Here is a 14621-nt window from a genome sequence, read left to right as displayed (position 1 = left end):
AGGCCTGGAACCAACTCACAGAAAAACAAGAAAGTGTTGCTAGGTCTTTGGATTCTTTTGGTGTGTTTAGCAGAGGTGTTTAGCCATGTGAAGACCTTGCCTGGGCTTGTGTATACTAACTGGGTACCAGGTGAAGTCAGTTCAGGAGCCTCATGGAGAAAAGCATGGATTCTAGAACCACTCTGCCATGGTCCACCAGCCTGGCCCACCCCTGACAAGTTTTGAGGCATTAGGCAACTTGCTTGGATCTCATTCTCTGTGCCTTGGTTTCCTTATCTCTAAAATGGGGATATTACTACCTATCTCATAGGTTGGTCTGTGGATTAACTGAGTCCATTTGCGACTATTACCACTGACTCCCACTGCATTCCTCCCTCCTCAAACCAGTGGATGACTTACCTCTGTGAAAAAGGACTCACCAAAAAACCAGGAAGTTTTCCAGTTTCTACAGCTCATGCTAAGACTATCCAGGACCCTGAGGCTCAGTGAATATTCTAGAGACAGGCTTCCCCAGACCCCTCAACACACACACAGGTACAATAGCATATACACATACCTGCAGGGGCAGTGTTCTGCCCCTTAGTCATCGAGTCCCTGACACTGGACTTCTCCAGAGGGAGCAGACAGAACTTTACCACAATCCTCCTCAGACACCCCCACCCCCTCCTAGCTGATCTCCCACAAAGATGTTTCCCCAAGAGAGAGGCAGGATCCAAACCTAACTGAAGACACTAAGGACATCAGGAACCAAATCCCCTGAGTTGGGAAAGTGCCCAACCAGTCCACTGAAGGAAAGCCTCACTAAGAGACCATAAGGGGAACCTCAAGAGAAGCTGTCTTAGACACCTCAGACCCCCGTTTTGTCAACATGGGTACCAGTTTACCAGGGTTTCCAGAAGGGATCAAGGCCTTTACAAGCAGGCAGACCCTACAGCAAGCCCAGGCCAGGACCCTGAGGTGGAAGGTTCAGTTCTACCCCTGGCCCAGCCCCAGACTGTTCACCCTCTCTCTTGCAGGAGGCAAGGCCCGGGAGAGCACTGCAATGGGCCAGGGATGTGGGAGGTATGTGGCTATGTGTACGCTCAAGGGCACGTACTTGAGTACACGGTGGAGTGCGCATGTGTGCATGTGTGCGTGCCTGGAGGGAGGAGGGAAGTTCTAGCTGCAAGTCTAGGGACTTATAAACCGTGTGGAAGAATTTGTCTCAGATGTCAATTGAAAGCATTTTCAAATGTCCACCCCACCCCCTCTCCAGGAATGGGGGAAGTGAGAGGGCTCAGGAACCCAATCCTGCCTGCTGCTTACCAGCCCCTGCCCAGCCTGGGGGCACAGCTGGAGCCTGTACCACCTTCTTTCCTGGCCCAGCCTCTCCCCTGATAGGCCTAAAGCTGAAGCAGGGAAGGCATCAGCTGCCTCACTTCCCCTGCTCCCCGGGGAAAGGCCAAGAATCCTGTCCCCTCCAGGTCACCATTTTGTAACTGCTACAGGAACTGCCACAAAATGGGGCAGCCCTGGTTGCCCTTGGGGCTGACCTGGCACCAGTGCCCTGCGCTTAGTCTGTTTCTCCTGTAATCACTCCAGGTGGCAACAGCAGAAGGCAGACATGGCTTCCCCCCAGGCCAGTATCCACAAAGGGGTCCAGGAAAAAATGTCCCACTGCCACTTTGACAGTCTTCATAACCTAGGCTGAGAGGGGGATGAAGACCCTGGCCTTCCCCTTCTCCTACTCCTTACTACGCTTCATCTCAGCAGCTCAGGAAGCCAGGCTAAGATCCACTAAATGCTTTTTAGAAGGCCTGTAAGTAGCCTGTGCTCAGCTCCCCAAGGCACGGAGCTGGTGTCCTAGGATTTGGTTTCACCCAGAAGCTGACTAAAGACTGGATTCCTGACCGAAAACACCTTCAGGGAGGTTTTGCCAAGAGTTGGGGCAGGGAAGGAAGGTATCTCCTAGCTTCTGCCTCCCCTGCCTACCAATCCCCTCCTTCCTAGGGCAGCTGCCTTAGAAGCAGGGGCGGGGGATGGGATATCTGGTCTGAAAGGGGACGCTGCTCCAGGCTGAACTACTCAGGCTCAGTGAACTCCACTGCTTTCATGAGAACCCGTATCGGCTTTTCTGTCAGGGTCCAGTTTGGTGACTGCTTCTGAGAACACAGGCCCTGGGGACCCTAGGCACTATCACTGCCCCACCTAGGGGGCTCCAGTGGGATGAAGGGCACACCCTGTGGGGAAAAGGCTGAGTGCCAAGGGGAAGTGTATGTTCCACCCACCCCAGAAGCCTCCTGCCACAGCTGAAGGCATCTGCCCTTGCCCTAAAGTTGAAGCCCCAGGCGCAGCATGGGACCATTCATCAGGTGGGCATGACTCCTGCCACAGAGGCCAGGCTGGGTCTGGGAGCTGTGCCATCCTCTCTGGTGACTCTACACTATAAAGACCCTCTCTACTGAAACAGATGAAAAGGATGGGGTGAGATCAAGTTGTTTCTGTGGCTTAGGACGTAAAATGTACCTGAAAACCAACATCAATGGGGGAAATGAACACCTGGGGGAGCGGGCAGGAAAGGAGGGAAGGACTCTGAGCCGCCAGTGTCCCACTCTGCCCCGCCGCCAGCGCTGGCCTGGCCGGAATCCCTGGCTCGCCCGCCCCGGACACCTCGCGGCCCCCAAGCCCCGCGCGGTCGAGCCTTCGCCCCACCCTCTCCCTGCGCCCCGCGAGCCTCCGGTCCGCGCGCCTGACGCCCCCTCGGGGCTCCTGGACCCCCAGACAGAGGGGCGCTCCCGGCACACGCGGAAACGGCTCCGCCGGGGAATAAACAAGCCGCCCGCCCCGCCGGCCCGGGAGGAGATGAAAGCCGGGGGTTTCTCCTCTGATCACGAAACAGGCTCTGAAAGGATGCGGGCTGGAGCCTTTATCTACTTCATACTCGGAAATGGTTTTAGAATGAACTGCTAAGATAAGCTTCCTTGGACGTTTCTTCGTGTGGGAGGCCTGCGGGGCACGGGGCAAGGATTCGGGACCTTGTGATTTTGGCAACAACCCCTCAAATGCTCGCTGGTTGCTGAGTGGAGACTCGCAAGTTCAGCTGGTCTCAGAGAGCGGCGGGGGCTCCCGGCTCTCCGGCCAAAGCGATCGCCAAATTCCTGGCCCGACCTACTAGTCTCCCACCAATCCCGAATGGGGGTGCAGGGAGTCAGCAGGACATAGGAAACCAGCCAGATTCTCTCCACTTGGCCGGACCCCCAAGTCCCCAACCCGGTTGCAGCCTGACTTTCTGTGAGGGCCTGGAAACCCCAGGAGCAGCTAGATGTGTCTTCCCTTAAACTAGACACAAAACCAAATAGAAGGGGTGAGAAGTCTGGAGAGGGGCTTCGAGGGGGGAGAGGAATGGTGGGGAATGGGAGGGCACACAAGAGGATTCTGCTGTGTTTCTTTATCTGGGTGGTGATTTGTACTAGTGTATTCATTTTGTGGAAGTGTATAGAGGTGTACAATTAAGATTTGCTCACTTATTCAGGCAAGTTCCACTTCAATAAAATTGACATTGAAAATTATACATATATATATCATATGTGTGTGCCTATACACACATGTATATACATACACCAGCCGTGGATCCCAGAGTCGGAAAGAAACCGGCTGCAGGCAAAGGACGGGGTCCCCAGAAAACCCCACCATTCTTTCTATCCCTAGTGTCTGGGACTCTTGAGAGGGATTTCTGGGTATGTTGGGAAGAGGCTAAGGCCCATCCACCAAGGCTGAGTTTGCTGGAGGGGTGGGGGCTGCGTTGCTGGTGCTGCCTGTACGGAGACTAAACCTTCTAGAGCCAAATGATTTCTGAGAGCAATGGCAAAGCTTTGTAATTTAGTCCCAATTTTCTCTCTCTCTCTAACACGCACACAATTTTCTAATTCACTCAAAGCATTTTTAAGACATAGTTTCCCTGAGGTCGGGGGAGGGGGGGGTTGCAAGAGTGAGGGTATATGGAATGGATGCTGTTTTGGAAGATCAGTTGCTTCTCAGATTTTTTTAAAGACACTTCCTTCTGATAGACTTTTGCTTTCAGAAAATACTTTAGAAAGAGATCAAAGGACTCTCTCCCCAACCCACTTTCCCAGTGTCTTCAACCCTTACTTGTCTTATCACCCACGCCACTGGGCTCTGACGCTCTGTATACAGAGCAAGGGCAATTGGCTTTGAAGCCCCGGATTAAGCCGGGCCAAATCCTTGCCTCAGAATAACAAACAATACAGGTTCAACAGGAGTTCTCATCGGTAGCTCATTTTTCAAACGCAAATTCACTGTCACTAACACAAGCAACATTGAACTCAACAGGCTATGAAGGCTGATAGTGGAGATTTATCTGGTGGCAAAACCATGACCTAGGAGTAGAGCAGTCAAACGGTTAGGAAATTTTCATTTTTGGGAGGTTTATATTTAAATTTTTGTGGAGCTCACTTTTATCTATGTTTGGGAGAAAATGCAGTTTCTCACATCTTTCAAGCTTGGCAGGGATGTGAAGGAGGTAGACAGAGGAGGGGTCTGGTCTCTGCAGTAAACAGCCTTCTGGGTGCAGAGGCCCCTGAAAGGGACAGAAACTGGCTGGGAGGATTCTGGCCTCGTTTTACACCTGACATCAGGGGTTACTGAGCATTCAGAAATTGATGTCTCCCGATGTGATTGGCATTTTAATCCCCAGATCAAATGGTTTGAGAATCCGAAGTCACTATCCAATGAAGGGGACTATCCTCTACTTTGGCCTTCAGACCTTCATACCTTCAAGAGCTTATAGGCAAGAGGCTTGTGACTCAAAGACTCAAACTAGCTTGAGAAACATTGTTCCCCTTGTTTGGGACCTGCCTCTCCCTCAGCCAGATAGCAAGTATCATGCCTCTAACCAACCAGAGGGGTCTCTAGGGCAGAGCAACAACCCCATATTGGAGGGCCCTGTATCTAAGGGGAATTTCTCAAAGTTGGTTTTTTTTTTCTGGGGGTAGAGTATCATCTGCTTGGCTTGTGTGGACCTGGCAGCTGCTTAATTTTGCTTCTATCTATAAGAGCCAAGTGCCTTCCCTTCTCTGGGGTCAGGCTTATGTTCCCTCAGTTTACCAGCAGTCTAGGAATCTGCGATTCCAGGTTCAGGACAAGGGTTCAGGCCGTCTGCTGAGAAATGCAGGTGTTCCAGGAAGGGTGCCGGTAGAGACACAAAGAAGAGAACTGGGACTCCACAGGATGTTGAAGAACCACAAACCCAAGCAAAGCAAGCTGCCTCCTGTGGAAGGGAGGCGGTGAGGGGGGAGGGGGCCACTGGGATCAGAACTGAGAATGTGGTCTCCAAAGTTAGTGAGCAGCAATGCAGGAGGAAAGAGGGTCTGTGAGAACCATGGGGAGGGGCGACGAGGCTAGTGACTTTCTTAAGGACTAGGCCTGGTGCAAGAATAACTTTCTGCCAGAGAAATGAAAGGCCAAGACCGTGATGAAACCATAAGTGGTCAACCTCATCACAGCCATTTAAAAATTATTGTCATCATTCCCTGAGGCGCATCTCTAAGTCTCCACTAGGATCAGGCACAGACATTTGCCTGAAGCTGGTCACCTCTGGAGGGGTGTGTGTGTGTGTGTGTGTGTGTGTGTGTGTGTGTTGGGGGAGGGAGGAAGGGAGGAGGACCCATACTGATGCAGGAAACCCCACTGAGGAGAATCACAAATGTCTTTTGTTTAAAACGGCAGAGGCCAGGCAAACCCGAAGAACATGCAGACCATTTATTTTTGAAAGACAAGAATATTTCTGCTGCCTAAAAAGGGAAATTCTGGATCTTTCTCTTTCTTCTTTCCATCCCTCCACCCCAGCAGTTCCAATAAATAAATTCCCTCTCTTCATACCTATAATCCAGTCAACAATTTACCATACGCAGCTCACGTGACCCCCATTTGAGTCTCACAGTAACTAAGAAAAGAAGAATGGCAGGTAAGTCTACAGTCACCAGCTCTGTTTACCCCAGCACCATTGAGCCACGGGAAGTGTAGAAACCTGCCCAAGGGCACTCAGCTAGGAAGAGGCAAGGCTTGAGGGCCACTGTCTTCAGGACTATTCCAAGTGGCACCCTCTACCAGGTTTCCCTAATGCATCCTCCTTCCCCAGCCCCCAAATGCAGCAAATTCAGGCCCTGACATCCCCATGCTCCTTCCCCTGATAGAGGCTCCAGGTGGCCTTGCCACCTACCAGGGAGCCTGAACAAGTGCCCAGAACTTACCCCCAGCAAAACAAAGGAAACCTCGCAAGGTCTGCCAGTGAGCAGACAAGAAGGACCACAGCACCCCTTCACTACACACTGCAAAAGCTACCAGCTTTTTGCTTCTTTTCAACAGCTCACCATTCTCTAAGCAGTTCAGCAGAGTTCTCTAAGAAGAAAACTGCTGAGTGGGTGTCAGACATTTCTCTAATTACAATTAATTTTGGCTCATATGTATGGCATGCTCATATGTGCCAGGAGCTAGGCTAAGTGCTTTACATACAACTGTATGTATTATTTTGCAGAGGGGGATGTGGAGAGGGCAGATTCCTTGAAGCACCTTGCCTGAGGGTTGCACAGATGGAAGCAGCTGAGTGGAACTGGAAGCCACTGTGGTCTGACTCCCCATCCTGGCTCTTGAGGCTTCGCCACCTTATTTCTTCGAAAACCCAATTATGGGCCCACAGACATTTTTACACCTACCCTGTCCCCCAGGGACTAGAATCAAATGTGAGTAAGTGGGGAGAGGGCAGTTCCTACACCTGAACTTTCCAGCTTCTCTGTCTGCAGCAATCCCCCTACACTGATAACCGCTGGCCTTGCCATTCGCGCCCCACCTGAGACTCCTGGCCCCGCTGGCCCCAACGAATCTCTCATCTTGCCCGGTCTGCATCTCCCTCCTTTCCCCTTCTCCTCGAGACTCTCTCCCACAGACACCAGCACATTTTAAAGATGTTTCCACTTTATAAATCATCATCTCTGGCAACCACCCGAGAGTTGCTCCCCAAACAACACACACGCAGGGCCCAACGGTGCCTTCCCCTTGGCTGAGGTGGGGGGGCTGGCAATAGACGAGCAGCACCCCGAGGGATGAGAGGTTTCCTGGTTGCCACTGCCAGGAAAAGTTATGGAAGTAGGAAAACATGGTCCAGTCCCCTTCCTCCATCTGCTGAGGGTCATCTCCGGGACCCCAATCAATGCAATCCTGAGAAACCAGGCAGGTCCCCAAAAGGAAGAGGACAAAGCAGCCCCCCTGGGGGCCAATAGTGCAGGGACTGGGACCTCCGGAGTCGCGATCCTTATTTGCATTTTATTTGCATAGCGCTACTCCTCCCATCCTTCCAAGTCTGGAGGCTCCCTGGAGGAGACGGATCCTCCGGTGAAGTTCTGCGGCCCAGTCAAAAGCCGTGGTAGGACAAGGGGCTAAGATCGGAGTGGCGAAAGGAACTCCTGGCGCTCCTTTGGCAGGAGCCCGAGAGGACTGTCAAGGGAGCTCCTGGGGGATTCCCATCGCTCCCACCAGTCATCCCCATCCCCCAAATAAATGTCCCAGCGCTGACCTGCCCGCCTTGGTGATGATCATTTCGGTGCCCGCTTCGTGGAACTTCTTCCAGAGCTCCTTCTCATGCAGGCCCACCTTGATGTTCTCGATGGTCTAGGGATGAGACGGAAGGGGTCGGCCTGAGCCACGGCTCCATGCGGAGCCCACAGAATGGAGAACACAGGCCCAAGGAACTGTGCAGAGTCCTGCCAGCCCCCAAAGCCCATGCCTCAAGATTTCGTTTCATAAAATTATCCTGTACCACTGGTGAATTTTTCAAAATTTAATCAGTAGCTGAAACTCACTCCTTCGGAGCTGCACCTATAGATGGTCCGCAAAGGACACATGCTGACCGTGCCAGGGTAGATGACACACTACACAAACATAAACACTCCACGTGGCGGGACACAGCCACAGGCTTGCGGACACACACAGACACAGGAGGGACAAACGCCCCTGCGGCCAGACTCGCGCACCCTCAGACGCTACGCAGACCCACGCAGGCCGAGGGTGCGCACAGACGGATTCCTTTCATTTTGATCATCAGATTGTCAGTGTGACCCTCTCAGCGACGTCCCCGCGGCGGCTCCCGCTCGCACACGACCGGGATCTGTTCTTCCCTCCCGATGCCAGGCTTTCTTTCGCCCACGCCCTCTCAGCGTCGTCGGAGCCGGACACTTGGCCCGGGCTCGCCCCGCTGCCACAAGGGTCCCCTCCCCAGCCTGTCCCCTAGTAGCCCCAAGGGAGCGAAGCAGAAGAGGGACGAAAGGCAAAGAGCGGGAGCCCTGCCCAGCGGAGCAGAACGCGCAGTCCAGGACGCAGCCAGGTCCCCCGGGAAGCGAGTCTTGTCCTCAGTGGGGCGGATTGGCAGACGCAGGCTGCCCTGCAGACAGACCGACGCCCGACCTCTGCCCGACGGCCAGCGCGGCCCTACCTGCTCGGCGGCGGCAGCGGCGGCGGCGGCGTCGGCGCCTGGGCCCGGGGGGCTGCCGAGCGCGGCTCCGCTGAGGCCCGGCGCGGCCAGCGCGGGCTCGGGGTTGTTGGCGGCGTTGGAAGCGCTGGCCTCGCCGAGCGCCGAGCCCGGGGCCCGGAAGGCCTCCTCGCTCTCCGACAGGCCCTTATCCTGCAGCATCTCCTGCGGGCACAGCACACACCGAGTCACATGCCCAGGTCCACACTCGCCAGAGGCCCAGCAGCTCGCTCCAGCCCAGCCAGGGGACTTCGGGGCCGGGCGGGAAGGTCGCCCTGGCGCACGTGGACACCGCCCCCTTCTGAGCTGGGGGAGGGAGAAAATGCGGAGGGCAGGACCGTCGCCTCCACCGTCTGGGGTCTGGACTTGGGAGGGTCTGTGTGCGGTTCAAGGTCTGCCTGCCTCTGGGTGTGGGGCTGTGTGATGAGCAGGTCTGGGGGAAGGACCGCCCTCTCGGCATTGCCCCAGCTGCACCCCCAGTCCCTCCCTCCTGCTGGGCGCCAGGGGAGCCTGAGGCCTGGGTCTCTCTCCGAAGTTTCCTAATAATTGGAGTCCAGGCTCACTCTTGGCCCAGGGCAGCCAGGACAGTGAAACCAGGAGGCAGGGCCCAGGCTCCTGGGGCTCCACACCTGCAGAGCAGGGCCTCAGGCTCCTGCTCACCCATCTGCCCTCACCCACTCCCTTAGACAGCAGTCAGGTAGAGCCTCCCTGAGCCAAAGGCTTTCACTCCTGCACATTCCCACTCCCACAGACACCCTGTGTGTCATTCACACAGGTACACACTTCACACCCAGACACAAGCACCCACACAGAGTCTTCTAGTCACTCAAGCAGCCACACTGTCCCAGGGCAGCTCTGATTTAGGCCCTGAATTCAGCCAGGGGCCCCCCAGCCTTGCCCATATATTCACATTCGCTGGCTCCCTCAGTCCAAAGGGCTCTGCTTTGGGGCAAAGGATCCAGACCCTTCCCAGCTAAGGACCAGGCCAGTTGGGTGGGTCCAGTTCACAGACACAACCTAGTCCTGCCCACCCCACCCCACTCCTCCCCCCTCCCCAGCACAGCTATCCTTCCCCGAGAGTCTAGAACTATCCACCAGGCTGTCCAAGGCTGCAGAACCTGCTTTTCCTGCCTCCATCATGGATGCAACCCTGCATTATATCTGCTTCTTTCCACCTCCCTGCTCTTCTCCCTTCTTTTGGGTCTGGTGCGGCTTTCTATGTGCCTGGCTGCCTCTCTTGTGGAAGAGTGTTCCCCCTTCCTCCTGTCTTCTTTCTGTTCTCTCCTGGATCTCCCTGAGCATCCCAAGGCCCAGGCCTCTGGCCATCCTGCCTACTGGTTTCCCCATCCCAGGTCCTAGACATCGGCTCCCAGGGCCTCACAAAGTAAACAAGCCAAGTGCAACAGAGGGAGATAAAAAAGGGGCCTGGGCCAGTAGGGCTGGGAAAAGCCCATAAAGATAAAGCTGACAGCCCTCCCAGTCCTTGGTCCACAGGCAGCAGGAAACAAGTCTTGCCCGGCATGGCCAGCCCCAGTACCGGCCTTGGGCCACGTGCTGGTTCCAGCGGAGCCTAGGAAACTCAGAGCCCCCAGGCAAGGGGACATTGCGCCACCAGGGTAGTTGCACGCCCTGGCCCAAGACGCTGGTCCGGACTGTATCTGGGGTCAGAGGGATGGGCGCGGGCCATCGGCTGGTCACAAGCGCGGCAGACCACGGGGGCAGGAAGACGCGCCGCCTGGCGCGATGCTGTTTTGGCCACCGGGTCCTCTACAGAGCACTTGTCGCACCCGGAGCCGTGCAGGGCCGCCTTCTGGCTCATGCCCGGCACTCTCAGTCCTGGGCACTAAGCACGTCCGCGGCCGGCATCCACTGACGCGGGTCCCACCGCTCCCACCTGGGACGAGGGCAGCGTGGTGCTCTCCTTCCACTCCGCGGGCTTCACCTCTTCCTTTTCTCTCAGCCGCGGAGACACATCTCGACATCGCGACAGCTGGCCCTCGCCCTCGATGGGGCTCCCCCCTAATTTCCTTTCCTTCCCTCTGGACTGGCCGTCCCCTTCGTTCCCCTCGGACCCCGAGCCTCGGCGCACTGTACAGCCGCGTTCCACATCAGCCCGAGCCCGAGGGCCGCGGCCCATCGCGCTCGCCCCTCTCGCGGACCCCTTCGCGGACGCGCCGGCCGGCTCGGCGCGCTTTCGCTCCGTCCGTCGCTTTCAACCAACTCGCTTTCTAAGGAGAACAGCATTTTTCTCTTTACTCTAAGTTACTGGTGATATTTTTCTTGCACTGGGGAAATTAACATTTTGTATTATTTTAAATATTTTAATTATCTCTATTATGAGAGCAGTATTCGGGTCAGCTCGATAGCATTAAAAATATCACATAAATTATTAGAACCTTTTATTTTTAACACTGTATATTTAAAGTACTGGTTTGATTTGTTAATTCATCATTATTAAATATGTTGTTGCTCTCTGGTCTCTGCTCCATCATTCTAGGGTTTCCTGGTACATTAGTGACACAGTTACTAATATCTAGGTAATTACTAAATATAGTATTCCAGCAGGTCATGTTAATCTTTTGTTATTTTAATTTTTATTCCGAACCCCTAAAATGCTTCTGTTGCTGGCTCCTCAGTCTCTGTACTTTGTCACAGTTTCAATAACTTATCATTTACCATAATTTGTAATATCGTTGTTCTCAATATAGACGTTAGTTTTCTTCACATCCTTATAATACTTCTTGTCATTTTATCATTATTTGTTTTGTTAGAATTGTTCACAATACTCCAGGTATTCTTCATCACATCGTTACAATATCTTGTTACTTTGTCATTATTTGTAACGTTACAATCTTAATTCGCTGGTTATTTTTCATCACATCATTACTCCTTGTTACTTTGTCATAATTTGTGATATTGCTGTAGTTCTTAATACTCTGATTATTTTTCATCACATTGGTACGATACTTCTTATTACTCTACCATTATTTATAATGTTGCTGGGACTATTAATATGTTGGTCATAAATTGTCATATTATTTCAGCAATTCTTGTTGCTGTCTTTGTTTATATTAGCATTGCTCTAAAGATTTTGGTTAATATTTATTATAATAATTCATAATAGTATCAATAATAAATTATATATAATACTCCATCAATACTACTAATATTAGTATTTCCCTTAATAGTGTTTTTAATTGTTTACCCTTTTCCTACAGTTTTATCATTTGTTACTATTTCCTATAGTATTACTATTGATTTTATTTTATTTTATTTTAACTATTGATTTTAATACAATGGTTCTTATCACATTGTTCCTATATTTGGAGTTACTTTGTCTACGATCCTTTTAAGTTTGTGATTACAATTTTCGCTTGGTTCTGAAAGTGACTATTATTTTACTGTTGTTTTAAAGTGTGAGTGCTGTATTAGTTTTCCACTTAGCCCTGTTTCTTTGGTAATTGCTCACATTCTGATACTTCCTGATCATTGATAATTATTTATATACAATGCTCCTTGCTTTAATTTTGACGAGCCCTTTGCATCAAAGGCTCTGAAGTCCAGGGTTCCGATCACACATTTCTTCATCGATATCGCCTCAAGCACCCGGGCCCGCTTCCTTGGCCTTTCTTATTCTGCAAACACCAGTTTCAAGACCACCGTTCCTCTAGTCGCAGCTTAACCATGTTCTTTTGGCTCTGGCGCTGTTGTTTCTTTGCCCTTGGGTCCCTAGACCCAATTCATCCTGTTACTCGGTGGAGATGAGGGCTCGCGCCCCAAACCGCTGGAAGTAGGGCCGAGGCGGCAGCCTGACCTGAAGCACATCGCGGCACCATCCTGCAGCCTTGCCTTTCCCTGAGGTTCTTACCCCCGTCCCGTTACTCGCCTCTTTCCCAGTTCACTCTCCTCAACCCTGCAGCCTAACGCTGGGCTCGGGGTGGCCCCTGTCCCGCACGCCCGGCTCACCCCCATCCCCGCCGGAACCCACACTCACCCTAACTGCGCTGCAGCATGCGGAGGCGCCTGCGGCCCGAGGTTCACTGCAGGCTCGGTCCGAGTGGCACAGGACGGCCTGGGCACCGACTCGGGGCCGCTGGGTCAGTGTCCCGTTGCCCGCCGCGCCCTCGGGGCCCGACACATCCTGACTCTGGAGCGGGCCCTTGATCTCCGAGGCTGCACTTTGGGGCCTCAGCTCCCTCCTCCTTCCTCCCTCCCTCCGGGGCCGCCACCCCCCTGCGCTGACGTCGCCGCTGTCAATCAGTCTGCGCCCGCCGCCCCCCGGGGAGGGGGGCTCTAGGGTCCCTTGGCTCCGCGGCCCCAGGACCCCGAGCCCCGAGCTGGCCGCGCGCTCCCCCACCGCGTGGCTCGGTGCCCTCCCTGCGGCCCTCGGCCCGGCAGGCCTGGCTGGGACAGGGATCCCCGCATGGTTTAGATTAGAGGGGCGGGAAGAGGCAGAGCGGCCTGGCGGTGCCGCACGGCTCGCACTGAGACTCGACAACCAGGACCGAACGCCCGGAGCCGCAGCGCGGCCCGCACACTGGGGCGCGGCCCGGCCCGGCCTGGTCGGGCCGGGGGCCCACTTGCAGACAGCCGCCCTCTGCCGAGCCCCAGGCCGCGGGCTCCGCGCCCGCACACCCCGCGGTCCGAGACCCGCTCCGAACGGTGCACGCAGCGGCTCGGTAAGCCCACGTCCCGGGAGGCAGGCGCACAGCGCCCCACAGCCCCGCACTCGTCCACAGACCATGCCCCTCACACATTCTCACACCTACGCGCTCCGGCCCGCGCGCTCCTGCTCCCGGGCTCTGGGCGCGGGCGCGACGGCCAGGGCGCGGCCCCTCTGCTCACCGGCCCCTGCTTGTCCCGGCCTGGCGGACAGCGGCCGCCGGACCCGGCCTGGCGCGCCTCGGAGTCGGCCCGCGGAGGTCACGGGTGAGGGCAGGCCCTTCGCTCAGGCGGGGAGGAGGCCGGGCCGCCAGGCCTGATCGGCGGCAGCGGGGAAGTGCCGGGCCGGCTTCTGAATCCGAGCCGAGGCCCAGGCTTCAAGGTGCCAGGGCTTGGCAGAGTCTCTGGGCGAAACTGCAGCGGTGAGGGCCAAGACTCCGCCAGCAGCCTCAAGATCCCAGAAAGCTGACGAGGAAGCCCAATCCCTGCCCCAGTCTAGGAAGCTGAGACCCCTGCACTGGGAGCTACCCGGCCTCTGTGCCTCAGAAAGTCAGAAAGTGAGGCCCCTCACTGCCTAGACCTCCCTGACCAACCTCTGACTCTCCACTCCCTCTGTCTCCACTTACCTCTATTTCTTTATGTCTGTCTGTACCTCTCCACAGGACCCTTGAGCTCCACAGGCAGACAGAGCCATGTGGACCCCAGTCCATGCCCAAGACTCACAGCCTGTTACATGCCCAGAATACTGAGGCAAGGCTAGGTCTGCCCACCTATCCCAAAGGGCCCGGAGTCCCCTGTCAATAGAATACCCAAATTAGCTCCTTGCTCCTCAGCATGGGCTGCATCGTTTCCTCCACTGGTGCCCCCAATAGTTCCAATCAGCTTCTGTTCCTATCCAGATTTTTACCTCAAAATCAGATGGAAGGAAATAGGACAGGGAAATTCCTTCCTTGGATGGATCTGTCCCTTTTCTAATGCTAGGAAATGGAAAGCCAACATCAATGCCTCTCCCACTACCCTGCACTCAAAGGAGGAGGCAAAATACCAACTCAGAAAAGCCAGCTGCTGCTGTCAGGAGCCTGGGAACCCATCTCCACAATGGGCTCACTGCTCAAGAATCCCTATCACCCTTAGCAATACCAGATTCCACTACCCCATCTTCCCTGCACAATTTGTCTGATGGAATCCTGAACCAGGAAGGGGAAGTAAGGTCTAAGGGATGGAGAAGCTTAATCTTCCTCCAATCCTGCCTTCTTCTGGAGTGGAGAAAGGAAAGGCCCTGGTGTTTCAGAGATGCCTGGGGAGTCATGTTTCCTGTGTTAGGGAGGACTGGATGACATGTCCCAGCTTCTGCTCCCAAGCCCCCTCCCATGCCCTCTCCAACAACCTGTAGGGAAATCCCTTGCAAATAAATAGTGTACAGACTAACCGACCAACTACT

General features: G+C 54.5%; 1 protein-coding gene and 1 pseudogene across 6 annotated transcripts in view; one reads left to right on the top strand and one right to left on the bottom strand.

Moving 5' to 3' along the window:
- The window catches only part of TBX4 (T-box transcription factor 4), a 41765-nt gene extending 28056 nt beyond the window's left edge, over positions 1–13709 (bottom strand). For 5 of the 6 annotated variants that reach the window (XR_008294139.1, XR_008294138.1, XM_053212058.1 and 2 more), the window contains exons 1-3: positions 12513–13354; positions 8483–8683; positions 7568–7662 (exon numbers count right to left, since the gene is read on the bottom strand). Coding sequence is in view for 4 of the 6 variants with exons in the window: in XM_053212058.1 (XP_053068033.1) it covers positions 7568–7662; positions 8483–8683; positions 12513–13262 (1046 nt within the window). In the remaining 2 variants the exon portion in view is untranslated. The other variant, XM_053212059.1, reaches the window with a different exon arrangement.
- The window catches only part of LOC106972696 (high mobility group protein B1-like), a 28946-nt pseudogene continuing 27585 nt past the window's right edge, over positions 13261–14621 (top strand).

This window comes from Acinonyx jubatus, chromosome E1, assembly GCF_027475565.1.
Source record: "Acinonyx jubatus isolate Ajub_Pintada_27869175 chromosome E1, VMU_Ajub_asm_v1.0, whole genome shotgun sequence".
Classification (NCBI taxonomy): domain Eukaryota; kingdom Metazoa; phylum Chordata; class Mammalia; order Carnivora; family Felidae; genus Acinonyx; species Acinonyx jubatus.
This window is presented reverse-complemented; position numbering and strand designations above follow the sequence as displayed.